At 43.5% G+C, this 27,385-nt stretch overlaps 1 protein-coding gene across 2 annotated transcripts in view; it reads left to right on the top strand.

Moving 5' to 3' along the window:
• The window catches only part of PELI1 (pellino E3 ubiquitin protein ligase 1), a 58,887-nt gene that overhangs the window by 8,451 nt on the left and 23,051 nt on the right, over nt 1-27,385 (top strand). The window contains exon 1 of one of the 2 annotated variants that reach the window (XM_028721879.2): nt 16,949-17,163. The exons of the other annotated variant lie outside the window; for it this stretch is intronic. Coding sequence (XP_028577712.1) covers nt 17,106-17,163 — 58 coding nt within the window. The 5' untranslated portion in view covers nt 16,949-17,105. Of the gene's footprint in view, nt 1-16,948; nt 17,164-27,385 lie in introns of those variants that run through there. 2 annotated transcript variants of the gene reach the window in all.

Raw genomic sequence — 27,385 nt, 5'->3', positions numbered from 1 at the left:
GTTCTGCAGGACTTGTGCCTGATTTAGAGTATTGCATGTACTGAAAGCTCCCAAACCAGATTTTGTTCAGTTTTGTACTCTGCATCTAGTTTTATTAAATTCCCTTTGATTCTTGCTTTTCATGGAGGATTTTAGGCTTCACCAGTCAATACTGGTGCATGGAAATAATAATAAATAGCCTTCTTCATTCAGAGGAGTGTCTTTGGATTGAGCTACTTTATGGTGTAAATCACAATTAAGAGGCTCTGATTAAACTTGTCAGGTTTGTTTGTTATTAATATCTTAACATCATGATGCAATTATTCCCCAGGCGGTTTAAAAAGCTGAGACAATTAGTTCTGTGAAACTTTTGGCTAGCCTATAGTTTTATTTGTTTCAGGTAGCCAGTAAGGCTACGTTTCCATGTAATGCTCAACTTAGGTTTAGTAAGTTCTATGGTGCACACAGCTCAAGCCACAAGTGGGTAAACTGGGAAGGGAATAACTTAATATGTCTAGGGCTGTGCTATAAATCGATATACTGTATTGTCTGATAGCAAATTTTAAATCAAATCATAACTTTTTTTAAAAAATGACCCTGCAATATATTGCAAATTGTGTGTGTGGTATTCAAAAAGTTAGCCCTTGCTAACTCCGCCTCAGTCAGCTCTTCCCTGCCATCGCTACACAAAGAACTGCAGCCTCTTTCAGTTATCACAACCTCTTTTGGTTATGCTGCTGCAAAAATCGCCTTTGAGAACTAGTTAGAAGCTGAGCAAAAATCATGCCTTCTGTGGGATTGTGCTGCTTCTCTCTCTCTCTCTCTCTCTCTCTTTCTCTCTCTCTCTGTGTGTGTGTGTGTGTGTTTTTTTTTTTTAACTGTTTCTCTTCTGAGCTTCCAAGGAACTTCTGTGGGGTGCTGCTGCGCTCTTCCTCTCTTGCCAAGTAAGAGGGAACTCCCCCCCCCCCCATGCTTGACTTGCAAGTTGCTTCAGAATAGAAGAGGGGGACTCCCTGTGTTTGTTGTGTGCACTTTTCTTGGGGGCCAGAAGCAGCCCACAGGTTTCTTAATGAACCTAGCATATGAAGCTCTTCAGTCCAAGCAGGAGGTAAATACTCCTGAGATGCTTGTTGGCTTGCAAGTTGCATCAGAGTAAAAGAAGAAAAGCACCCTGCTCTGCTGTTTGAACCTCTTCTACCCCCCCCCATTGGCATCTGTGTCCCCCCCCCCCTCGTTATGCCCCCCATTTTCTCCTCCAGTCCCACTCCCTACCCTAGAACTCCTCTCAATTCTCCTCTTGCCCCTTTGATATCTCATATTTGTAGCCTCTGTGTGACCCAACGTTCCAAACGCCTGCATTTCTTGGAGGCTCCTGAGGCTGTTGGACAGGATGCCATAAAGATGATGACAGGCTGCATGGAAGTCTGTGTGCTGCTTCTGCAGAGCCAAATACTCACCATGCTCCACCACACACAAAAAAATTGGCTATTTTTTTTTTAAAAAGTGGAGGACCTGGCACTGGCAGATGATGGATTAAAAGCAGAAAAAAGCTAAAAGATTATGTGTCTATATGCCAACAGTGAACACTGAAAAATGCCCTTTGATATGGTGGAAGAGACATGAGGCATCCTTCCCAATGTTGAAGGTGCTTGCAGCTAAGTTTTGGGCTATCTGAGGAACAAGTGTGCCATCTGAAAGTGTGTTCAGAATGGCTGGCAATGTTCTTCAAAGACAAATGGCGTCTGTATTGCCAGAGAATGCTGAAATGCAAATTTTCCTTGCAAAACATATAAATTTCATTTAATTTTTTTTTGTTCTGTAAAATTTTACCCATTCCTTCTGGTTTGGCCTGGATTATAAAAGAAATGAATTTTTTTCTGGCAATATGAATATATTGTTTAATAATCTTTTGTTCTGTTCAAATTTATCCATTCCATTCTTACTATTTTGGTCTGGTTCAGAAAAGAAAATAACTGAGGTTGTAGGATGTGTAAGACTCAGTAGTGAATTACGTTTGAATATCTAAAATTGTGGCAATGAATTGACTTTTTTCTTATTTAGTAATGTAATTAAATTTTTAGGGAACATTCTCTCACCTTACTTTTGATATCTATTCTACTGATTACATCTACTTTTATCATCGGTATGGTAGTACTATAACATAGCAGTTGTAACAATATGTTAAAGTAAAAATTTATCCATTTTATAATAAGACCCATAAGTAGTAGCTCTCTAGAGCATTACCACTTTCATTTCTACATAGATCCAGCACTCTACTCCTATTGTTAAACTCCTTAACATACTGTCTCTCCTTAACATATACTTTGAGGCTTCAAAGCACACACACTTCAGTAATCCTGTAGGCAGACCAGTAACACACTGATTGTTAATACCAATGTTATTGTTTTTGTATTGTGTTTTCCTGCTGTGTAATTAACCATGAACAAGCTATGCCTCAAAAGGTGACCTATGCAAATTTTTCTTGACAACCGTATACCCAAGGCCATATGTATATTTCTATGGCATAGTGATCCATGCTCTTTGCCAAGAAAAACTGAATTTGAAACTGCTTTGGTAGTCACAGGCAGGAGCAAGGAGTTACAGACAATATAACCCTGGCTCACTGCAATTCCTACTAAGCGCCCTCCCACTTTCTTAGGGGTTTCACAATCCATTACCAATATATATTCACAATCCATTTTTTAAACACACACACACATAAAAGAAGATGAAAAACTAGATTAGAAACTTGATTTTAAAAGCTACGTACATTATTTGCTATGCAATGAAATATATATATATATATTTCTATACTTGTGCAGCGTACACAGTGCTGGCAAAAATAGCATATAGGTAACTAATTACATGTTTTAACTGTGAAATTAACAGTAGCTGCATTATTTCTAATTATGGTTATTCAACATTCTCCATTCAGTTCTGCAAAATGAAATAATTTCTCTGTTGAATGGCATTGAGAGTGGACTAATATGACCAAATCAAATTTTCTACAACAGTCATCAGAAATAAAACTTGCCAAGAGGTGCCAAGACACAGACCAGGCGTGCAGGGTTAACTAGCTGGTGGGACCTGTCACTTCCCCTTCTGCCTGTTTGAGAGGATGCGTCAACAGCAGCAGCAGCAGCAGTAATGGCTTAACCTCTCCTCCGGTGCAAACGCCCCGGGCTTTGCAGCAGTAGCAGCACTTCCTGCAGGATCCGTTAGCTGCCCCACCAGTGTGTCAGGCTGGCATGGTGCCCGCCTCTTGGTTCCCAGGCTGGGCTGCAGCTGGCTGCTTCCTGGAAGGTGGTGCTCGTGCTTCCACCAGGGCAGAGCACGTGCAAAGTGCACAGCTGGCCTAGCTAAGGCATGGGGGCAGAGGGGTTGTGCTTGCTTTCCATGCAAGGCTTTCTCTGACTCGTGTCGCAGCTGGAGAAACAGCACTTCATGGGGCCAGCAGCTGCTTACTCAGGGTTCGGGCAGGGACGCAGAGGCGGCAGATTTATTCAGTTGCCACACAGTGGCACCAAGACTTTTTGAAGTGCTTGCAAGATTGCTAAGTATAAAACTACTAATACACGTTTTAAAATGCATCTGAAGCAGGAACCTAGCCATATTAAAGGTAAAGGTACCCCTGCCTGTACGGGCCAGTCTTGCCAGACTCTAGGGTTGTGCGCCCATCTCACTTAAGAGGCCGGGGGCCAGCGCTGTCCGGAGACACTTCCGGGTCACATGGCCAGCGTGACAAAGCTGCATCTGGCGAGCCAGCGCAGCACACGGAAACGCCGTTTACCTTCCCGCTAGTAAGCGGTCCCTATTTATCTACTTGCACCCGGGGGTGCTTTCGAACTGCTAGGTTGGCAGGCGCTGGGACCGAGCAACGGGAGCGCACCATGCCGCGGGGATTCGAACCGCCGACCTTTCGATCGGCAAGCCCTAGGCACTGAGGCTTTTACCCACAGCGCCACCCGCGTCCCTGCTATAGCCATATTACTAGATCGTAAAGAGGTGGAGGAGATAGGTGAATGGAAAATATGTATTGTTAAACTTGGATGTGGGTGGACTTCAGGCTTCCGTGATCTCTCAAGCTCCATAATCTAGCTGTCCAAGCTGGTCACCAACTGACATCCTCAAGTGGTGATGGCAGAGCCAGCCTGTACCCTATAAGCCACTGGGATGACCTAGTTATAAAGAACAAATCCTCATTTGAGTACCTGCAAGTTAGGGATTCTGATTTCAAACCCTAAACTTGCATCTGGGAGCTGGGCAAAGACCTTGTCACAGAGAATAGTACCATTTTGTAGATGAGCTCTGAAGCTGAAAGAGGAGTAGTTAGCCATTAAATCTGTGGTACGCCCCTACCCACCACATTTTATGGCTGGGAAACATTGAGGCGCAATCTTTGTTTTGGAGGTCTATAAGATAGTTACAAAGAATTAGCTCATGTCACATTTTATTCTTCAGAATAATTGCAGGTGGTCTGAAATACCAGGGGTGGCATTTTGAGATGGAGAGCTTGGAGGCAAGTTTCACAGCAAGGCTCAAAGGCAGTGTTTGAAAGTAGCCAGGCGCATGTTGCACCAGGATGGCACCTGAGCAGGAGCAGTGAACAATGTTATAGTTAATTATTGTAGCTTGTCTTCACTTACCCAGTCCCAGTGCCCTGCTCACAGTTGTGAAGAACATTGTATGAATGATCCATGTCACCATTAAGAAAAAGAGGTAGGAATAGGCCAATATATATATATTGACTGTCGCTGGATCAAGTGACTTTTTTTCTTTCAGTTCTCAAATTCTTAATATAGCTCAAGGTTGTCAAATGTACTAGCCAGATGATTAACTGATAATCAATTACAGTCAGTCCATCATTTGAAAAATAACCCCCATCCCCCAAAACAATACTTCTTGTCAGGATTCGACCTCAATCCATTAGCTGCCATCCATCCTCCAACCACCTCCAGACACTCACATGGGACATTCACTGCCTTCACTAGTTCTGATTTAAAAGAGAGGTAGAGCTGGGTATCATCTGCATATTGATGAACACCCAACTCAACCTCTCCCAGCAGGTTCATAAAGATGTTGAAAAGCATGGGGGAGAGGACAGTTCTGGGGTACCCCACAAGTGAGCGCCCAGGGGTCTGAACACTCACCTCCCAACACCAGTTTCTGGACACGGCTCAGGAAGGAGCAGAATCAGACAGTCCAGAAGGATACCATGGTCAATGGTATCAAAAGCCACTGAGGGATCCAGCAGAACTAGGAAACAGCTTTGTTGTGGATAGCAGCAACCAGGGTCTGCATCAGGTGAGGGGAGTGTTGGGATGATAGTAAAATGGCTATTGTAATGGCTGTGGTAGTTGTAAAATGGAGTGGGGAAGATCAGGCTCTGGGGCAAAGTGCAGCCACTGAAAACCTCCCAGCAGTTGAACTGTGGACTGCAGTCAAGATTGTACCTGCCTCTTGTTTTAAGATGTGGTATTTTAACTGCTTCTTTATTCAAGTGATCTTGTGATGAGATAACCAAGTTTGCAGAGAGTTGTTTATTTGTAAGGTTTCAAACCAAGGAAGCTCTCCAAACTAGGAAAGAGAATAGCAGGTCAGATGTAATATAAGTGAAGGCCCAGTTCTAACTTCAGGTATGTATTAATGACAAGTTGGTAGTGGAGAAAAGCAACTTGAGTGTAAACTTAACTCTGCCGCCCCAAAAGTTGTTCTAAAAAGAAAGGTCTTAATGTTTTGAAAAGATGTTAAAAGGTTCTGTAGAACCTGCTCTACGTTTGGAGCCAAGGCAGCTGCTCATCATTATTCTGTCAAAATGCACTTATTATGAGGAATGGTTGCATTTCCAAAAATTTTTCATAATCATGGTTTTAGAAGATTTTTGTGGAGAGGGTTCTTTTTTTAAAAAAAGTATCCTTCCACTAGCACAAGCTTCCAGCATGATCCAATAAAATAGTCCTTGAACCTCACAACACACATTATCTCTTTTAATTCATCAAAAGTAAAAAATATTAGCCTCCTATAACCAGCATGCTTAGCTCTAGTAAATGCATGAACGGGTTAAGACTATAGAGTAAACAGTCCTGCCAGACTCAACTAAGTCACACACCTTCACCTAGAGAGGGTTACCAAAAAGCCATTACTCTTTCACCATGTGAATCATACCAGAAAGGACATCTGGGCTAATTCCTCCAAGTCCAGACTATGTGGCTTAAGCAAGTCATCTTTGTGCTACTATACAAATAATTTAGAAACATGTACCAATTTTGAAACTAAGCTGTTCTAGTGCCAGAGTTTTCTTGCTGCTGTATGGAAAAGCTCATGAATCTGAGCATGGAAGAGTAGTTTGTAAGTAATCCATTTTTAACTTCTTTCTAGCTTAAAGGGGAAGGAGAACTTTGGAAGCAACTCAGAAGGGGATATTTAAAAGGTCTAACAACCTGTTTTGCCACACTTTTCTTTACTACATGTTTTGTGATTTTAAATCTCTGCTGGGGCTCGCTTACCAGGAGATGATTTGCCTCAAACCTGGATCTAGGGAATTCTCCTTTTATTCTTTTAACCAAATTTCAAACATTAAATGCCAACAAAAAGACAGTAGGGAAAGTCCCGGCTTTTTGATCTTAGGAAACCAGTTTCTGGACACAGTGAGTTAAAACTGATGTATATCTGCTGAGAGTACAGTGGTACCTCAGGTTAAGAACTTAATTTGTTCTGGAGGTCCGTTCTTTCGTTTCTGGGTTAGCGGAGTCTGTAACATGAAGTGTCTTCAGGTTAGTGCTTCAGGTTAAGAACTTTGCTTCAGGATGAGAACAGAAATCACGCGGCGGCAGCAGGAGGCCCCATTAGCTAAAATGGTACCTCGGGTTAAGAACAGTTTCAGGTTAAGAACAGACCTCCAGAACGAATTAAGTTCTTAACCCGAGGTACCACTGTATTGCATTAAGTTACCAATTAACTTGTCTTTTTTTATTTGCTTAAAAGCTTTAGGACAGCTTTCCCCATCCTGGTGCATTCAAGATGTTTTGGACTTTAACTCCCCTCAGCCCTGACCATTGGCTATGCTGGCTGGGAATAATGTGGATTGCAGTCCAAAATTCCTGAAGAGCACCAGGCTGTTTTAGATTTTAGCCTTAATTTTTTTCATTACAGACTAATTGGTAGTATAACATTGCTGCTAAAAGCTTTCGGGACTACGGTAAGTAGGCTGAAAATGAGTAAGGCCGCACCTGCCTTGCCTTGCCTTCTCTGTGGTGAAACATCATTCAGAGTATCTAGTTGTCCTGAGTCATAGCAACATGACAAAATTAAACAGGTAGTTTTGCTTATTGCATTGTTTTATTGGAGACTATTGAAACCTTCAAAAGTCTGGAGATCAATGACTATACCTCCCACAACTTTGGAGGACAGTTTTTGTTTCAAGACTCAGTATATTTTGTGCGTGTTTCTTTCAGGTATGACGATTTATGCATTGGGTTTCTTTGCCCATTAAACATCTGAGGGCTTTTTTCAGATCCTGGAGGGGTACATCTGTAAATATAGAAAAAAAATATAATGTTGGTTACAACTGTAACCTGCTTAGTATCTGGTTATTTGCCTCCTGGAAGCACAAGGAGTCAGTTCAGATGTAAACATGCAACATGCTTACTCTCCTGATCCATGGTTTGGAGAATCAGGAACATGCTACTTCTGTTTGTTTGCTTTTATTACCTTTTAGGACAAAATTTCCCCTTCAAGGTGGTGGTTAAGGTGTCCAAAAATTACAACTAACCCATGGTCTGGAAGATCTGAAATGAGTTGTACTTGTGCAGCTGCCTCCCACCCCGTTCTCCTTGTGCACTTGGCTTAATAGAACACTTCCTGGTTTGTCCAGCCACAGTTCACAGTGACTTCCAGTCTGGCTTGCGTGCTCTCCCTCAACTGCGACCGCATGCCAATTACTTTTCTCTAGGTTTTTGTTTTATCTGCATAAGTGATTGGGAGACATTGGCTATGCTCCTGCCTCTTCCAACAATTAGCAAAGAAATCACTTGAAACATGTTGACTGATGGATGTAGTAGGACTAAGCTTGTTGCCGGTTGAGGTGGTAAAATGGGTTTGTGTCACTTCAGAATGCAGATGGAAGATTAGTCTTTTAATGCATTCAAATGGAAAGTGGAAAAAACTGGGAACCATAGAAGATGACTCATCCTCCCAGCTGAGGGGAGTGGGGTGACTAAGCTGGCTGTGCGTGTCAAGGAAGCACCTTGAGATCTTTTGGTGAAGGGCGGTATAGAAATTTAATAAATAAAATAAAATTTCCTTGCACCTAAGAAATAGCAGGGCAGGGGAAGAGCAGACTCACCTCTTGATATGCCAGTTTTCTGCTTGCATGCTTTTTTGTGGTATTCAAAATTGGGAGGCCTCATCTGTGGTGGTACGGTCTATTTTGCCACATCATTCCCATCTCATTCTGTGTAAATAAAGTCAGTCTTATGCCGCTGTGTTAATTACATGTGTCATCTCAGGACTTCCTTGTAATATTCTAATTAATCTACTTCCAAAATCTGAAACTTTCAGGATTTTCATGGCTTTCATGAAAGTGTGAGCTCTGACTGACAGAAAGCTGGATGTGGTTTTAGAGAATAAACTGTTTTGGAAGTATTTTGTCGCTTGTTTGTTTTAAGCAAGATTTCCAATAAATGGTTCTCAGTATTTCAGGCCTTGGTAGCTAAAATGTATGGCATTCTATGACGACTTTCCCCCCTGAAATGTGTGTTTAACAAATCTTGGCATAGACAGTAGTGCTAACATGGAACACATATTGGAATAAGTTTCTGTGCCCATTTCAGAACACTGTGTATACTGTACTTTGTTCATCTTTCAGTATAATTTCAATAAAAGCTAGAAAAGGGGTTTGTATTAATAAAAGCTAATATTATTATTTTTCAAAATTTGGGCTTGTGATGTAGAAAGCATTTGGGCAAACGTGCTGCATATCCCAGCCTAATTCAATGAAATCTGCTGTGTGCTGGTTATTGGCTGCTGGTTCTTTGGCTACTAGAACCTGGAAATCCTTAATTGCACAATATGGTTTGCAATTAGGTGTATTGGACCTATGCTTTTATTTTCATTTTGTGGTGGAGTTTATGTTGTTGGTTCCCCCTAAATAGTTTTCCTCCTTATCAAAAAGGATGGTTTTAAAAAAACATTTAAAGGAGACTATCTTCTTGCTTGCCCTCTCTTTGATAAAAATGGAGAGATTGGTGGCATGAGGGCTTTGGGGGGCGGCCCTTCGGGGGGGGGGGTGAATGGGAGAAGATTTAGCTGGCTGCCTCATGCTGAAATGGGAGGTTGAGTACCATGTGAGAATGATGGGAAGTGGTTTTTTTGTAAGCAGCTCAAGCAAATGCACGTCTGCAGTGGTACTTCGGGTTACATACCCTTCAGGTTTATTTAATATATATTTTAAATCTACTACTCCTTAAGGCCCTCCACTGCTGCAGGGAGCCTCAAGGCCCTTGGCTGCTGTGGGGAAGCATGGCGCACCCTCGCCTGCCACGGGGAGGTACAGCGGGACCTCTGCTGCCGCAGGAAGGCCTGGCAAGACTGTCTGCCGTCATAGATATACATATTGTGATATTTAGCTGGTGATATATTGTGATGTTTTTGTCACTTCAGAATGCAGACTAGAAATCCATTATTATGGCTGTTTTTAGGCTACCAGTACCTGCATGCAGCAAACTCACTCTCTATTTTGTAACTGTAATGAGGCATGGAAGTCATATCTTGCTCTCAATTTCTCCTCTCTTCCAGAAATACCGTAGTCTTCAGTTATACAGAGGTTCAAATACCTTAACCTTATGCCTCCAATAAGAAATGCAGGCAAATGTACCTCAAAAATATACAGACATTTTTACCCTGTTCAGACCATTTTAGTTCCAGTCATTGTCCTAAATAGTGTGGAGAACCTCCATGGAGTAGAGGACGATCCCTGTGTCACATGTTAACTCATGAAGTACAAGAGATCTGTTGAAAGTTGAATGCCCGGGTGGGGAGCCTGGCTAGTACTTGCCTCTGCTCTCCCTCATATGTTTGCATACTTCTGAATAACATGAACATCAGAATAGGGGTATAGTACAGTGGTGCCCCGCAAGACGAATGCCTCGCAAGACGAAAAACCCGCTAGACGAAAGGGTTTTCCGTTTTTGAGTTGCTTCGCAAGACGATTTTCCCTATGGGCTTGCTTCGCAAGATGAAAACGTCTTGCGAGTCTTGCGATTTTTTTCCGCTCCCCCCCTTTTTCTAAGCCGCTAAGCCACTAATAGCCTTTTAGCCGCTAAGCCTTTAATAGCCGCTAAACCGCTAATAGCGCTAATCCGCTAAGATGATTCCGCTAAGGCAAGACAAAAAAACCGCTAGACGAAGAGACTCGCGGAACAGATTATTTTCGTCTTGCGATGCACCACTGTATTGTAACATATTTAAGAAACCTAGAAATTTAATGATACTGGGTTTGTACCAAGGAGCTCAGTATATTGCCTCTGTAATTCAATATCAAGAGAATCTAAACTACTTCTTTGAAAGTAAATTTCTAATGTTCATGGTTGCTGGGAGAACTCTCAAGAGCATGCTGGTGGACCTTGTGGAATGTTGACAGTACAGTGAATTGGTATCTATGACTTTGCTACTTAGCATGCGTTTCAGCAGGAATGCCCTCTGCATATTCATAGCCATTGATATTTGCTGGTTGTTATTATTATTATTTCTTGAATTTATATACCGCCCTATACCTGCAGGTCTCAGGGCGGTTCACAGAATAACATCAGAATATAAAACTATAAAATAGTCAAAATAAAAACAGCAACCCAATAACCCCCCCCAACACATTTTAAAAGGGCATAGGATGTCAATCAAATCAACCAAAGGCCTGATTAAAAAGGAATGTTTTTGCCTGGTGCCTAAAGGTGTATAATGAAGGTGCCAGGTGAACTTCCCTGGCAGAGCATTCCTCAGATGGGGAGCCACTGCAGAAAAGGCTCGTTCTCATGTTGCCACCCTCTGGACCTCTCGAGGAGGAGGCACACAAAGAAGGGCCTCTGAAGATGATCTCAGGGTCCCGGTAGGTCTAAATGGAAAGTCCTTGAGGTATTGCCGTCCTGAGCTGTTTAAGGCTATATACCGTATTTTGCGCCCCATAGGACGCTCCGGCCCATAGGACGCACCTAGTTTTTTTGGGGGGGGGGAATAAAGAAAAAAAATTATTTCCCCCCCCCCCAGGTGCGGGGCTGGAAGAACCAGGTCGGGGAACAGCGGGAAGGCGCGCTTTGCCTCCCCGCTGTCCCCCGAGCTTGTGGGGCTGGCGATGGGGAGAAGTGCGCTGATCCTGGGACTGCAAGCAGCTCTGCGCAGCCACCGGGAGCAGGGCGGGACTTCGTGCCCCGCTCCTGATGGCCGCGCAGAGCTGTGCTGAGCCCGGGACTGCAGGCAGCTCTGCGCGGCCATCGGGAGCGGGGCGGGACTTCACGCCTGGCTCCCGGTGGCCGTGCAGAGCTGCGCTGAGCCCGGGACTGCAGGCAGCTCTGCGCAACCCTCAGAGCCGGTCTCCCGAGGGTTGCGCAGAGCTTCCTGAAGCCTGGAGAGCGAGAGGGGTCGGTGCGCACCCATCTTGCTCTCCAGGCTTCAGCGAAAGCCTGCATTCGCCCCATAGGACGCACACACATTTCCCCTTCATTTTTGGAGGTGAAAAAGTGCGTCCTATAGGGCGAAAAATACGGTAGGTCAAAACCAACACTTTGAATGGGGCCTGGAAACTAATTGGTAGCCAATGCAGTCAGACCACACCGGAGCCAGACGGTGTAATATGCTCAAACCGCCTGGCTCCAGTGAGCAACCTGGCCGCTGAATTCTGCACTAGCTGAAGTTTCTGAACCATCTTCAGAGGCAGTAATCTAACCCTCTCTTACCAATCTGTTCCAAAGATTCTAAATTTGCAAAAGAGGAGAAAATCACAAGTACAATTAAAACTGAGAAGCTCTTGGTAAGACTTCTGTCAGACTGAATTACTATTGTGGAAAATGAGACAATATCAACTCACTTGTAACAGTTCTACTTAAATATTTAAGACTCCTTGTTGTGCCTTGGTGTAATCTTGCCCAATGGCTGTGTTTGGATGTAACACTAGTTTAGCGGTGTGTGAACGAGCCTCTGGCTCCTACATTCCCCCCTTCCCTTTTTTCCAGTGATGTGGTCAGGTAGGAGGAGATTAGAAGAGTCTCCATTTTCAGCTAACCAGACTTTGTCATTTCTATGGCCAGTCGCTAGATTACGTGTTGGCATAAGAGTTCTAGAGAGTATGTTTAGTTTTTGAAGTTGTCACCTTTCTCCATCCCATTTCATATGTTGTGCAAGTAGCAGAGATAGGAAGCGAGGCCCAGACCTTTCACCAGGCATCAGGAATGAGTGAGAGTTGGGTGCTTCTGCACAGTCTTGAAGCAGGTGGTGTGTAGGCCTTTCCTCCTGGGCAGTTGCTGAAGAAGGAGTAGGTGGTGAAAGCATGGTGGAGTGAGAATTGTGGGGGCTGATGGTCCACATACTGCATTGGATCATTTACACTGCAAGTGATTGCAGGTTGTTGGAATCTCTCATAAGATAAAATGTGAAAATAGTCTGGCGCTGGCCATTGTAGGAAGCTTAGACAGAACTAGGCATACTTATGATTATTTGATTGATTTTATATACCAGTCTATACCCGGAGGTCTCAGGAAGAGTTTGGATTTGATATCCCGCCTTTCACTCCCTTTAAGGAGTCTCAAAGCAGCTAACATTCTCCTTTCCCTTCCTCCCCCACAACAAACACTCTGTGAGGTGAGTGGGGCTGAGAGACTTCAAAGAAGTGTGACTGGCCCAAGGTCACCCAGCAGCTGCATGTGGAGGAGCGGAGACGCGAACCCGGTTCCCCAGATTAGGAGACTACCGCTCTTAACCACTACACCACACTGGCTCTCTTTAGCATCCTTATTCTCTTTGCTTTTAGTCCCAACTCAAGTGCTCTTGAAAATATGAACTTGTGGTTTGGTCACTTGGAGGTGCAAAATTTGTGTACTATCATTTAAGAATAAATTTGCTTCTTTTGTACTTACCCTTTTACAGCCAAATAGTGTTAACATCTCATATTTGTTTGGTTACAACTATAAAAGAAACAAGTAGATTTTTCCTGTCTTTGCCTATAAACCATGAGATCACTAGCTTAGAGTGTTTTTAACCATTTCTAGAATACTTTCTAGAAAATTTTGTATTATTGATACATTTGTAGCCCTGGAATCCTTCAGGAGAAAGGGTGGGATATACAGTGGTACCTTGGTTTAAGAACAGCTTAGTTTATGAACAAGTTGGATTAAGAACGCTACAAACCCTGAAGTAGGTGTTTTGGTTTGTGATCTTTGCCTTGGAATAAGAACATGTTTCGCTTCTTGTTGAGTGTGTTCCATTTGTAAATTGAGTCCCCCGCTGCTTTGGGAAAGCACACCTTGGTTTAAGAACACTTTGGTTTAAGAGCGGACTTCCGGAATGGATTAAGTTCATAAACCAAGGTACCACTGTAAACTGAATTATTAGTAATGAAATGAAATTGTTAATTGTAGATTTACATTCATAACCTGGACTACATGCTTAGTTCGACCCTGATGTTTTAAAATGGTGGTCCTACTGGATCAAATTCCCAGCAGGTAAAATCCTAGGGAGCCAAACTAGCGCCATATCAGGGACTAATAGGAGCTCAGGAGGCAGGTGCCTAGTTGCCTGTGGCCTCCATTGGAATGTAAGAACTGGGATCAAAGTTGACATTCCATATTAGACGAATAGCACTATATTTTATTGCACAGTGAAGCTTGCTGAACTGGTACCTGACTATGTATTGCAAATCATATAATTTGTTTTCAAGTAATGCTGGTTGGGCTTGTTGAGCAGTGGGTCAGCATTGCAGAGGATGTTAGCAGAGAAGGCAAAATAGCAGCCTGTTTTTGTAGTTAGCTAGGTCATAGATGATAGGTTTAAGGAGGTTTTTAAGCTTCTCTGCTGAGAAGGTGAATGCTGCTGGACACCATGTAACATAACTTCCTAGCAAATGAAACAGATTTGCACTGAGGGTTTTAGAGGAGAATAAGAAAGAAGATAGCTAGTGCATGTATTCAAGACTGCCTACCTTTCTGCTGTAGATGATGATGATGAATAATTTTATTATTTAACTAGGTTGCTTCAGCCACTCTGGGCTCCTTAGTCTCAATGTTGCTCTTCTCAGGGCTGGGCGATAACTGCTTTCCAACATCGTAATGTACCACCAACTAAACACCACAATATGGTGGTATATCACAATGTCGGAAAGGAGCCCAAGTCAAAGCAGCAGCAGATGAGGCAGGTATGCGAACACTCTGTTCATAAGCTTGCCTCATCTGCTGCCTTGGCACCGGCGGGGTGGGGGAGCGAGCAGGCTGCCTTTCCCTCCCCGGGAGGAAGAAGCAGCCCATTCACACCTCCCCCCACCCGTCCCAAGGCAAGTGGGACTGGCGAGGCTCAGCTGGGGGTAGGAGGGCTTCTTTGAGTCTTCTTGCCCCCTGGCTGAGCCAGCCCCATGTCCCACTGGTGTGTGTGAGCTGGAGGGACTGGGGGCAGGGAGGTCCTAAATTGTATTTTATTAGTCTTCATATATCCTTGCTGCTAATCCATAAAGCCCCATTCCTCTATTTGCTCTAATATTGCACCATCTTGCAAGTAAGATAGCAAGCAGCCGCCAAAATGAAGTTTACTTGCAAGATGGTGCAATATTAGAGCAAATAAAGGAATGGGGCTTTATGGATTAGCAGCAAGGATATATGAAGACTAATAAAATACAATTTAGGCTTACCTAAAACTTGCTGCCCTTAACTTTTAAGACTTAATTCTGCAAGCTGCCCCCTCCCCCCAAAAACAAGTCTCATATGGAGACAGTCACTCACGGACACCCAAGTCTAGCACTCAGGATATAATGAATGTGGTACTTGCAAGGGAACTAGAAACTTACTACAGTCAATGTCCATTTCGTGTGGGGGTTCTGTTCCTGGCCCCTGCACACATCAGTGGAGCCCCACCCCAGTTAGGGCTCCTCTTTTAGTGATGCCCTTTTAGTGATTCTTTCAGGTGACTTGGGTTCAGCGCTGCATGCATGTACAATCGTACGTCATTCAGATGCACGTTAATCGGTCATTGCCTGTAGTCTTTTGGAATGTATTTGATTTGGAAGTTCAAGCAAAAATAACTGATGTGATTTTACTTACAGGAACACCTTTTAAAGTTTACTCTGCTCCAAGCATGTCTAGTTCATTGGTGCAAGACCATTCAAGGTGGTGTCAGATTTGGCTGCATTTCTTTGTTCTATCAAACACATGAAAATTAAATGCTGATAAGATGGAACAAGCCAAGAATGATGTGGTAAAGTCCTACGGAGAGTAGGGTTGTATGCCTATTTGAAGTTGCAGATAACTTTCCTTTTGTGAACATGAGTCATGGTTGTAAAACTCCTATTTATTTTATAAATATAGGGGTTTGTGGTGGTGACGGCAGTTGAGAGCAGATGTATGGAAGTTCTTATCAGTTTTTTGTCATCTTCCTACCTGGTGATAGCAGAGTTTTCATCAGAAGTCTCTGAAAGGTTCCTGGTCAGTATTGGTTTATCATATGTTGAGATTCCTGCATTGCAAGGGTTGGACTAGATGACCCTTGGGATCCCTTCCAACTCTACAATTCTGTGATTCTAGTAGCTTTTTTCTCCACTTTTTGTGGGGGGGGGGCCTTGACAAATCAGATTATAGCAAGTCCACATTTTGCTGTTACCTTGGTTACAGTGTGCCTAACTCACCAGTGCTTTTTCCCTAGTGTCTTGTGAATCTTGTGTGAAACAGAAGCTGCTTAGGTCAAAATAGAGCACTTGCTTCAAGGTCAGCACTGATTCCTAACTTGGTTCCAAGTGATGATTTTGTCTTAAATACTTAAGCCTTAAAATGAGAACTGGGCATCTGGATATAGGGCAAGTTGTAGCCCAAACGTCATACTACCAATCTCTGAAAGCAGTTTCAACTTCAAGTATCCTTGGAGACGGCTTCCTAATTCTGAAAGTGATTGGCTCAATGTGTTCCTAGTTTGGGGCACAACTGAGAAACACAGAAGGGCCCTGGAAAAAGGCACACTTCCTCCCCCCCCTCCCCCCATCTGGGCTCACCTTCACACTGGAGAGTGGCATGTCTGCATATACAGTTCTGACCATCCCTGCCCTAAGAACATAAAGCATAAGGAGAGGCAGCTGGATCCGCCAATGGCCCGTCTAGTTCAGTGCCTTGTTCTCACATTGGCCACCCAGATGCCTATGGGAAAACCTGCACAGCACTTGCAACTGGTATTCAGAAACATTGCCTTTAGGGGTGGCACCCTCAAGTCAGGTGTTTCTCTCTAAAAGTGGGTGGCCACAGCGTGTGCCTGTTTGCTGGAAGTCGTGTTGTAGCTCTGTTTCAAACCTGCCTGTGCTCAAGGCGTTTCTAACTGCTGCTGTTCTAATGCCTCCTGCATGAGAAAGTCACCGATGATGTGGGAGGTGAAGAAAGCTAGTCGGTCTAGTAAATGCTAATTTTAAAAAAGCCCCATAGTGTACCATATATTGGTACAGTTATGTAACACAGGCTGACGAGGAAATAGAACAGTCTCTCTGTCTCCCTCCCTCCAAACCTGACAAGCTGTTGGGAATTCAGTATGTCTTTTCGGGGTGGAGAAGAGTGTATTCCACACCCTCCCTCCACTTCCTTTTCTTCCTTTTGGAGTCTCTAGATTCATTTTGGGAAGGTAAGCAAGATGCTAGCTCTGCCTCCAGCCAATAGGATTGGGCTTCTGCCAAGTGCTTACCTCTTTTGCGTAACTTGGGCCCAGCCTCCTTTGCAAGTGGCGTGTATAACTCCAGTGACCACAAAGTAAAAGAACAGGGAGAGCCAGGCAGGCGCATTCTAGCTTGGGAGCCAGCCGCCCGGGTACCTGTGGATTGTGTGGAAGTCACACTTCTCTTCCTTTCTCCTCTTTAATTTGAAGAGGTTGGCTTTCTCTCTCTTGTTTCTGCTGGCATATTGTGAATGTCTCTCTGTGTGGAGGAGGCTGGGCAAACAGCACAAAGAACAGCGAGGCTCGCTGGTAAGTGTTTTAGTCCAAGTCTCTTTGTTGTAATACCTTGTTTCTGTCTCCGGAAGATTTTTTTTTTTGAATGCACAAAGGATAGCTTAAACATATATTGTAAGATTAGCTAAAAGGTGATCTGACAACAGATACCTGTTTAATGTGTGTGTCTCTTTCCCTCTCTTCCCCTCCTCTTTCTGTCTTTACCAGAACAAAATGTTTTGTATGTGGTAGGCTACACAATCCTGGCAGGTGCTGAAAAGTAAATCCCATCAAAATCAATAAAATTGGGCCATGGATTCTAAGTGGATTTAGGTTTCGTGATTTCTATCTCATTTGTCATGTATGAGTGAGATTTCTAGCAGGGGAAAGCAATTTTCTAATGAAATGATTGCATACTGTAAGCTTGTTAGTATTCAGTAGCTTTTGGGGGGAAAGCATGTTTTAAAAATTGATTACTTTAGAAAAGGGTGCTCTTAATATGTTTGTAAGAGAATCTGCTGTTGCTAGTGAATTGGGAAGTATATTGCAGTTCTTTGTCTAGGCTGGTTATTTCAAAGGAATTTAAAAATGAATAAACATTGATCACAGGGAAACAAAGCAAACTGAGAACCATCATGTTACAGAACCCGTGAGATGTAATTCAGATATTACACCAGGTTCTTTTCTCTCTTTGAAGTTTACATTCCAGATCAAGCCTTGTACTCAGCATTTGAAGCACCCGCCTCTTTTTTATCCCAGAATGAATGTCTGTCTAAATAGAATCATAGAATTGTAGAGTTGGAAGGGACCACAAGGGTCATCTAGTCCAACCCCCTGCAATGCAATGCAGGAATCTTTTGCCCAACGTGGGGCTCAAACTCACAAACCTGAGATTAAGAGTCTCATATTCTATCCCAGTTTCTGGTAACTTCCCTTTCTCGACAGAATTGATGACTTTGCCACTGAATCCCTATAGCATTTCAAAAATCTAGGATAGTGAATGCCTAGCTTTGAAATAGGCAGTATTTTGTGGGGGTGGAGTTTGAGGGAGGGGAGGTGCCAAGATAAGTGGATAGGAAAAACTGAGGAAGAATGGCAGAGGAGTATAAAATTGCTTGCTTTGTTTTAAGAGCAGAGGCAGGATAACATTGTGTGTGTGTGTCTAAGATGTTAACCAAGGATGGTTACACTCTTTGGAACTGGAGCTTTGAGTGATTTTACTTAGAGAGGGTTGCAATAACAATTGAGTCATTTTCAGTCATCAACCCTGCTAACAATCATCTCAGAAACCCTTGTGTCACTGCCATAAATGTTATACCTCATTTGTAAGGCACCCATTTCAGGTACAGTGGTACCTCAGGTTAAGTACTTAATTTGTACCGGAGGTCTGTTTTTAACCTGAAACTGTTCTTAACCTGAAGCACCACTTTAGCTAATGGGGCCTCCTGCTGCTGCCGCGCCGCTAGAGCACGATTTCTGTTCTCATCCTGAAGCAAAGTTCTTAACCTGAAGCACTATTTCTGGGTTAGCAGAGTCTGTAACCTGAAGCGTCTGTAACCCAAGGTACCACTGTAATTAGGTGACAGGAGCACAAGAACCACAATCATATTTGCACATGTATAAAGAGAAGGCAAAATAAAAATCTGGCAGATTTAAAAATCTAGCTACCTTTTGTCTTTTAGCATAACAAAAATGATGCACAAGTAGTCTCATTCTAGTCTTTAAGCCAACTGTGGGTTGTTGTTAAATTGCTCCTTAAATTGGACAGACCTTGGACTTGGGATTATACTGGGGTTTGGATTTTAATGTGTGCCATGGTTGATTTATACTATGCAAATCACCTTGCCTTGCGAGGGTGATTAGGCTATGTGTGAAAGCATACATACATTTTAACTGTGGTGGAAGTTTTTTGAACATACCTTCCCTGCCCTGAAAACAAAACTTGTGGAATGCAGTAAAATGTATTGAGACACTTCCACTACAGTTTAGGAATGTATTGCTCTTAGTCTAGAAGTTTGGAGTTAAACTGAAGCTATAATATTAGAGGACAGGAAGTCCATACATTTGTGCTAGTTTGAGTTGTATCTAGCTAGTCCTTTTCATGATTGCTATACTTTACTGTAAATGCAACCCGTGGTACAGTATTATTTCAGGAGGCAGGCAAAAATGTGCCTCTTTTTTGAAAGGCTTTTGGCTGACCACCTTTAGGGTTTAATTTTTATTTTTTATAGTTGGGGTGGCTGTTTTAGAAATTATTATTGTGTCTTAGGTTTTTTTACATTAGTATTCTGCTTTTGACTAAGGATAAAAATGGGGGTTGTAATATATGTTAATAGTGTTTGGGTTTGTTAGCTGCCATGACTTTCTTTTGAAAATTAGGCAGGATGTAAGTTTTTTTTTAATTGTTTTAGCACTATGTAGTCATATATTCTGTTGAAATATGACTTGTTCCTGTGGTACAGTTAGGGAAGTGATCTGATTGATTGGGTTTATTATATTTCTATGCCACTTTTCATTCAAATGAATTTCAAATGAATTTCATCCAAATGGCTTAAAAAGGTAAAGGGACCCCTGACCGTTAGGTTCAGTTGCGGATGACTCTGGGGTTGTGGCGCTCATCTCGCTTTATTGGCCGAGGGAGCCGGCGTACAGCTTCCGGGTCATGTGGCCAGCATAACTAAGCTGCTTCTGGCAAACCAGAGCAGTGCACGGAAACACCGTTTACCTTCCCGCCGGAGCGGTACCTATTTATCTACTTGCACTTTGACGTGCTTTCGAACTGCTAGGTCGGCAGGAGCAGGGACTGAGCAACGGGAGCTCACCCTGTCGCAGGGATTTGAACTGCCGACCTTCTGATTGGCAAGCCCAAGGGGCTCAGTGGGTTAGACCACAGCGCCACCCGCGTCCCTGGCTTACAAACAGTAAATAACAATAACAGAACAGACCATCACAAATACATCACAAATCATATAGAACAATTTAAAAATCGCCAGTAAAGCAATTACAATCCATAAAGCACCATCAGCAAAACAACTAAAAAAAAGCTAAACAGCACAATTACAAATGATAAATTATAGGATTCACAAAGGTACTGTAACATTTATATTCTACAGAACACCAACAACATGAACAAAATAGCAACCAAAAAATAAACCAAGCACTGCTGAGTTCATACACACACTCTCCCCATCCCAAGACTCATAACCTTTCACTCTGTTCAGTGATTTGAGCGCAAATTCAGAGGAAGTCTGCTTCTGAATACCAGCTGCTGGGTATCACAAGTGAGAAGGATGCTGTTGCCCTCCGGTCCTGCTTGTGTGGCCCTCCTGTTTTGACCTGATCCAACCGGGCTCTCGTTATATTCTTAATTCCCCCTTGTGTGCTGTGCGAATATTTGCCAAGTTAGTGTAAGGGGCAAATGTGCTACTTTGGTTCTTCATGTAGATGTATGGATACTGTTGTGTGGTGATGCCACTTTACTTTGTGAATAGGCCAAATATGGTCTTGAAGCAAATTCCTGTTGCTCAAGATCTGTGGAAAGCATTATTCTGAAACTCTTTATGCACAAACATTATACCCACCAACTTGGGGAGCTCTTTAGCATGCTTCCCCTGCATGTGTCATGGAATGTCATGGGTGTTCAAACACGGGTAGGATTCAGGAGCAAAAACACTGCCTCTTCTATCCCTCCGCCCCCATTGCTGCCAAGTTTTGTGTGGTCGAGTGTCTTGTTTTTAAGATAGTATCTTTTGGTAAAATATAAGGGGGGAATTAAAGTAGAAGTGACAAGGGCAACATCAATATGATTGCAACAACAAAAACTGTGCTGAAGTTAAGAAAATTGAGGAGGGAGGATTGAGTCAGGGATCTCCATTCCGTTTCAGTACTCAAATTCCTGGGTTCAGACTTCTTAGAATTTTACACATGTGCTTTTTGCAACTGGCTCCAGTTAGTGGATCTGTGGATTCTCATAACCAAAGTATTGTTATAATGGACGCCTTTTTAAAAGTGTTTATTATCACACTCATTGATCAGGTCACAGTGGGGAGACATTTCTCATGTAATAATTGACTGAGCTTTAAACTACTTGGTCTTAGAGCCAGCAAAGGAAAGGTGATACTTGATTTAATACTGAGTGGTATCTAGGCCCATGTTATAGTGATGTAATTGTTGTTTACCCACTTTGAAATAACAAAAAAAATGAATGTACATAGTGGGAAGCTGCCTGGAAAACACAACATCAACATATTTAGTTTTGGGAGGGAATATATGAGAGTTTTAATTTAAAGCAAGTTGAAGGAGAAAGTTAGGAAGATAATATATATTTAAGATGTTCAGAAATTATTGTTACAAAACCCTGGTGCCTGCCCCTCTCTTTGCCAAGTGGTGGCAAGAGCGCATGGAGTCACAGGCACACACAGGATCTGTGTCCCTTTAGAGAATAGAAGACATGGCGGAGACTGTTGTGCCTTAATAAATATGGTTTATTCTCCTATTTACACCTTCAGTCTGCATGGAGGTAGTCCAGAGCTCACAGCATGACCCATGGCATTGCAGGCAACCTTTCATCTCCTCCTCCAAGATGGATCTCAGCCTTACTTCCTCCTCCTTCTGCCCAGAAGCCACTGTTTCAACACTCCCCTTCTCCTGTCCCTCTCAAACCCACAGTTACCCTGGGCAACCTTTGTGACATCTCACTCCCCAGGCCAAATGACCCTTCTGCGGCCCATCAGCACCGTTTTGTAATGCTAGCAGGTCTGCTCTTCCCTCAGCCAGCCAAGCTGGATTGCATAACTCAGCCCAGGAATTCATTTGCAGCTTGCATTCTCCCTTCATACCACAAATAACCAAAATCCCAGCATTTATTAATTTCTAGGTTTGTCCTGTCTATAACACTATTTAAAACCACTATAACAGAGGCTCAGATTAGGAAAGTTTCACACAAGTCCAAATGGATGCCAGTGTGGCTAAATAGCCGTGTGAAGGAAGCAATAAAAGATGTCAATCTTGTGAAACGGGGAAATTGAAAAGGGATCATAAACTTGGGGGGGGGGGTGTAAGTTGGATAATATGACCAAGTCAGGAATTTTAGGAGCATATCATTGAAGGTGCAGAATCAGTGAGTATTTCTTTAAATATATGAAAAGCAGGAAATCAGTGAAGGAGGCAGCAGGATTTTTAGAAAGTGAAAGTCTGAATGAAGTATTGAAGGAGAACAGGGAGATGGCAGAGAAGCTAAATGAATCCTTTCCCTCAGCCTTCACTGTGGAAGTGTTTGGAATAGTTTGTGAACTATTTTTGGAAGCCGAATGTCTGGCAGAGCTTCCGCGGCTTTGGATTGGCTGCAGAAACTTCCTGCAGCCAATCAGAAGCTGTGCTTTAGTTTCTGAACGTTTTGGAAGTTGAACAGACTTCCAGAACGGTTTCTGTTCGACTTCCAAGGTACAACTGTACACGCATAGGCTATACTAAACATCAGTAGGGATGACACTTGTTACACTGAAACTCCTGAGTCCCCAGTTTGAAGTTGGCACATGCTGGTCACTAGCCACATGCACCGCTACCATACTTCAATGAACTTCCATTTAGAAAATGTCAGAATAAGCTCTGTGTGTGCAGATATGGCATGGAAAGCAAAAGGAACCCTCACTGGCATGTATATCTCTATATGTACAATGAGTTTTTAACAGTGTTGTGTAGCGGTTAGAGTGCTGGACTAGGACCAGAGATACCACAGTTCAAATCCCCCTTCAGCCATTAAACTCATTGGGTGACCAGCCACAATCTCTCAGCCTAACCTACCTCGCAGGGCTGTTGGGAGGATAAATTGAGGAGTGCAAGAACCATGTCTGCTACCTTGAGCTCGTTGGAGAAAAAAGTAGGATATAAATGCAAAACATTTTTTTTCAGGGATCGTGGTGCTAGTGTGTATGTTTGGGGGTGTATGCATACCCTTTAAAGAAGGGTTAAAACATTCGTGGAGGATGGGTTTATCAGTAGCTATGGACTCAGGTGGCGCTGTGGTCTAAACCACTGAGCCTAGGGCTTGCCAATCGGAAGGTTGGTGGTTTGAACCCCCACAATGGGGTGAGCTCCCATTGCCCGGTCCCTGCTCCTGCCAACCTAGCAGTTCGAAAGCACCTCAAAGTGCAAGTAGATAAATAGGTACCGCTCTGGTGGGAAGGTAAACGGTGTTTCCGTGCACTGCTCTGGTTTGCCAGAAGTGACTTAGTCCTGCTGGCCACATGACCCGGAAAAACTGTCTGCGGACAAATGTCGGCTCCCTGGGCCAGTAAAGCGAGATGAGCGCTGCATCCCCAGAGTTGTTCGCGACTAGACTCAACTGTCAGGGCTCCTTTACCTTTATGGAGCTAAAAGCAAACTGCTGCTTGAAAAGTACTTTATTGGGATTTTAATAACAGTAACAATAAACAGTAGTGGAAATAAGAGAGGTTAGAGCAAGAATTAAAATGAAAGTACAACAGTTCTGAAAAGTAGACATATCATGTATAAAACTAATTGGAACAAAACATACTTCTAATAACATGTCTATCTCAGTTGCACTTTTGGTCTCTAGATTACAGACAATTCTGTATGTATTTTCAGTGAGTAAGTTGGAAAGTAATGTCAAAATGTTGAGGGAAAGGATAGAAAGGAATGTTTTTCCATGTCAGTTTGCCAGGGATTTGCTAAATCAGATGTTCAGACTCTGGGCCCATGAAACAGAGGAAGGCTGCTGCCTTCGTGCCCTGATGGCAGGCTGGCCTCCAAGGAGCCAGGGTGTTTTGAAATCAGGTTTACCAACTGCAAAATTCCCTGTGAGACACGCCCCCCCCCCCAAGTCAAATGAACACAACGCATGTTTTGCTCCCTGCTTACACTCTGTGTCAGTGGTGGTTTCTCCATAGGAACCAGTAGTTCTTATCTACAATACTGTAACTAACAGGACAATCCAACGGCTTTGCAATGGTGTAAATCTTAACTCAGTGACACAATGGTGGAAGGTCTATTGGATCATCCCATCCTGATATCTATTCCTGCTGCCTGATGAAAATTATGTGGCCAGAATTGGTACCTCTCAAGCACTGGACTTCTCCAGTTTTCACCAAGTTTACCTGTTGAGCTCAACTTGGCTGGTTGCTTAACATGCTTCGTTTTACACTGCAGTCAGTAGCGCTTGTAGTACAGACTTTTAGTACTGACTACTGTTAGCTACTGTTAGATGGGACGCGGGTGGCGCTGTGGGTAAAAGCCTCAGCGCCTAGGGCTTGCCGATCGAAAGGCCGGCGGTTCGAATCCCCGTGGCGGGGTGCGCTCCCGTTGCTCGGTCCCAGCGCCTGCCAACCTAGCAGTTCGAAAGCACCCCCGGGTGCAAGTAGATAAATAGGGACCGCTTACTAGCAGGAAGGTAAACGGCGTTTCCGTGTGCTGCGCTGGCTCACCAGATGCAGCTTTGTCACGCTGGCCACGTGACCCGGAAGTGTCTCCGGACAGCGCTGGCCCCCGGCCTCTTGAGTGAGATGGGCGCACAACCCTAGAGTCTGTCAAGACTGGCCCATACGGGCAGGGGTACCTTTACCTTACTGTTAGCTCACAGAGGAAGGAGAACATCTCCTGGTGCCATGTGGCATTATTATTGTTTGGTTGTTTGTGGTTTCAGGGCATACACATGGCTTTAAAAAAAGCAATAGAAAGCAGGGTACCTACCCCCCTCCTGATTGAAAGCATCCCTGTGCTGTGCCAAACGCAGACTCTGGTTTGTGCTTGTCCTAGCCAGCAAGGAATCTCCAAAAGCTACAGTTCTCTGTCCTTAAGTGGCCTCTTGCTCAATCTTCATCCCTGGTGTTGCTAAATTCTTGCACTGAGATTCAGTGTTAGTTCTCTCTATTTAGGAAAATACCACAAGACAGGCCCAATCTTCATTGCCTGCAAGGTCTTCCCTTCTCTCAATTTATAGCAGCTGCAGCACAATCTGCAAGGGTTGTGCTCAAAAGTAAAAGCAGGGCCCAATTGCCTGTGGAAACAGAAATTTTGCATCCATTGTAATGTCTTAGCATGGGTGACAAAGCATTACCTGCCTGAAGGTGAAGTAGAGGTGGCCCTAGCCCCAGATAAGGTGTGTTGATATAGTTTGGGCAGTTTAAGTGTGTAAACAGAGCACATTCAGCCTTTGTGTAATTTGTGTCCATACTGTCCCTGGCATTGCTTGTCATTTAAGTGCTTTTTAACACATACACCTAATGTGTCTCATTCTCCCCCACCCCAGTTGATCCATCTGCACTTCCTTCCCACCCAACTGCAAATTTGTGCCCAACTGCACCTGCCCCCCCCCCCGGCAAGGAACTATGTAGGTAGAAGTAGTGCCACAGAGGCACACTCTCAGTTCAAGGTATATGGTAATAGCACACTGCTGACTTTAAAATAGCCACCTTGTGCAAAAAGATACATGTAATTCTGTGACATTGTGTGTGGGAAGCTGAGAACATCACAGATAATACGTAGGATGGTGTTGTGATTTCCTCAGAGTAGGATCATCTGTTGCTTTTGCATAACAGCAAAATGTTCCCGGGTTAATAGACTTTATATAGGTTTCGTGTTTGGCCTCAACCTCTAAAGCAGGGGTGAATAATAGGATCTGGCCAACCCTCCATAGGCCACTTTGACAGGAGAGTGGGACTGCCCACCTGTCAGTCATGGGGCATCTTTTAATGTCGGGAGATTCAAGCTGCAAAGGAGGAATCAGTAGCACTCGCTCACACATGTGCTCCCTTTCTTCCTTTCCTCCTTTGCAATGGCAAAAGACAAATCAATGTCAAACCAGGATGGGCAAGATAAGATAGGATTCCAACTTGCTTCTGGGTCCCTTTATCTTGTTTAGGTGCCTCTTTTGTATCAGTGGGATAAACTAATGCAAGTTGATCTATATAAACCAGGCTAAAGTTGCACGCTGGTCTTTGAATCCCTGATGAGTGGTTTGACATGCACACACATTGTCTGGCAAACTTTGTTCAGTGTGTGGACCTAATGTAGGCTCCATCGAGAGAGAGATTCCCTCAATGTCAAGCAGAGGCTTGACAACCATATGTCAGGAGTGCTCTGATGGTGTTTCCTGCTTGGCAGGGGGTTGGACTCGATGGCCCTTGTGGTCTCTTCCAACTCTATGATTCTATGATTCTATGAATTTGTCAGGCCATTCCCTACTTTTGAAACTGTTTTATGAGAGGGCACTTTGCAGACACTATGAGAGAGAAAGGAAACCCGCTTCACCAGAGTCAATTCTGTAGTACTGATTTTTAAATACAAGTGCAGCAGTTCTATTTGAGTTAACCTCTTGCTCCAGCTACCTCAGCATTCCTGTATGCTCTGCAGTGGTGGCCATGTGCTAATAAACAGATCAAGTAGGCCATTGTGATGGAGTAACCACTTGGATCAGTTAGCCTGGATGTTACAGATTTCTCTCAGGTCCATGAATTTCCCAAAACAGGTTGAACAGATTTAGCAGGAACAAACCTTAATGTAACGAACTGGCTATGGCAGCCCCTTGCGTAGGATTTGGGGGAGGGTTGTTTGCCAGCAAGAGGAGCACCTGTTTCCATTGCAGTGCGAAACCTCAGTCCCAGGGCACTGCTTGTTGCTTCGGGAGCTTGGCCAAGTGGTGTAGGCTCACAATTGTAATGAAGAACAAACACACTTGCAAAGGAGCTGCCAAGTCTTAGAGGCTGTCTTGTTGCTATGCTAGGGCTTTGCATTCTTTTCTTGCCCCCTCATATGTGTGTGCTCAGAGTCTGCCAGATTCTGAATTAAGCAGCAGAATTGTACTGAATTATCATCTTTTTAAAAACAACAGCGTGGAAACTCAGTGTTGTCCGTTAGGAATTAGTAATTCCTTTAAATAGATATGTGATTGAATTTCCCCTTGGCATATTGTTTTTGGCTGACAAAAGTGGGCCATGGGAGACTTTTTAGGTTCTAAGGATTTCAAATTAGTATGCTTCCAAAGGGAAGAGAGGGTGAATTTGTGCTACTGGTGTCAAAGTCATACTTTCACTTCCACCTACTGCTGCTGTCTTTTTGAACCTTGCCTGCACTGGGTGAATTGAGGATGTTTCAACCTGAACTGTACAAGAGGAATGTGACTTTAAAGCTATGCCATACAAAGGCTTCTGAGGTGAGAACATGCAGGATGCTTCTAAACAAAAGGGTGTGTGTGTTAGAGGAGAGGAGGGACAAGAGGAGAGAGAGTTTAAAAGAGAAGGAC

This window comes from Podarcis muralis, chromosome 3 (genome assembly GCF_964188315.1).
Source record: "Podarcis muralis chromosome 3, rPodMur119.hap1.1, whole genome shotgun sequence".
NCBI lineage: Eukaryota > Metazoa > Chordata > Lepidosauria > Squamata > Lacertidae > Podarcis > Podarcis muralis.
This window is presented reverse-complemented; position numbering and strand designations above follow the sequence as displayed.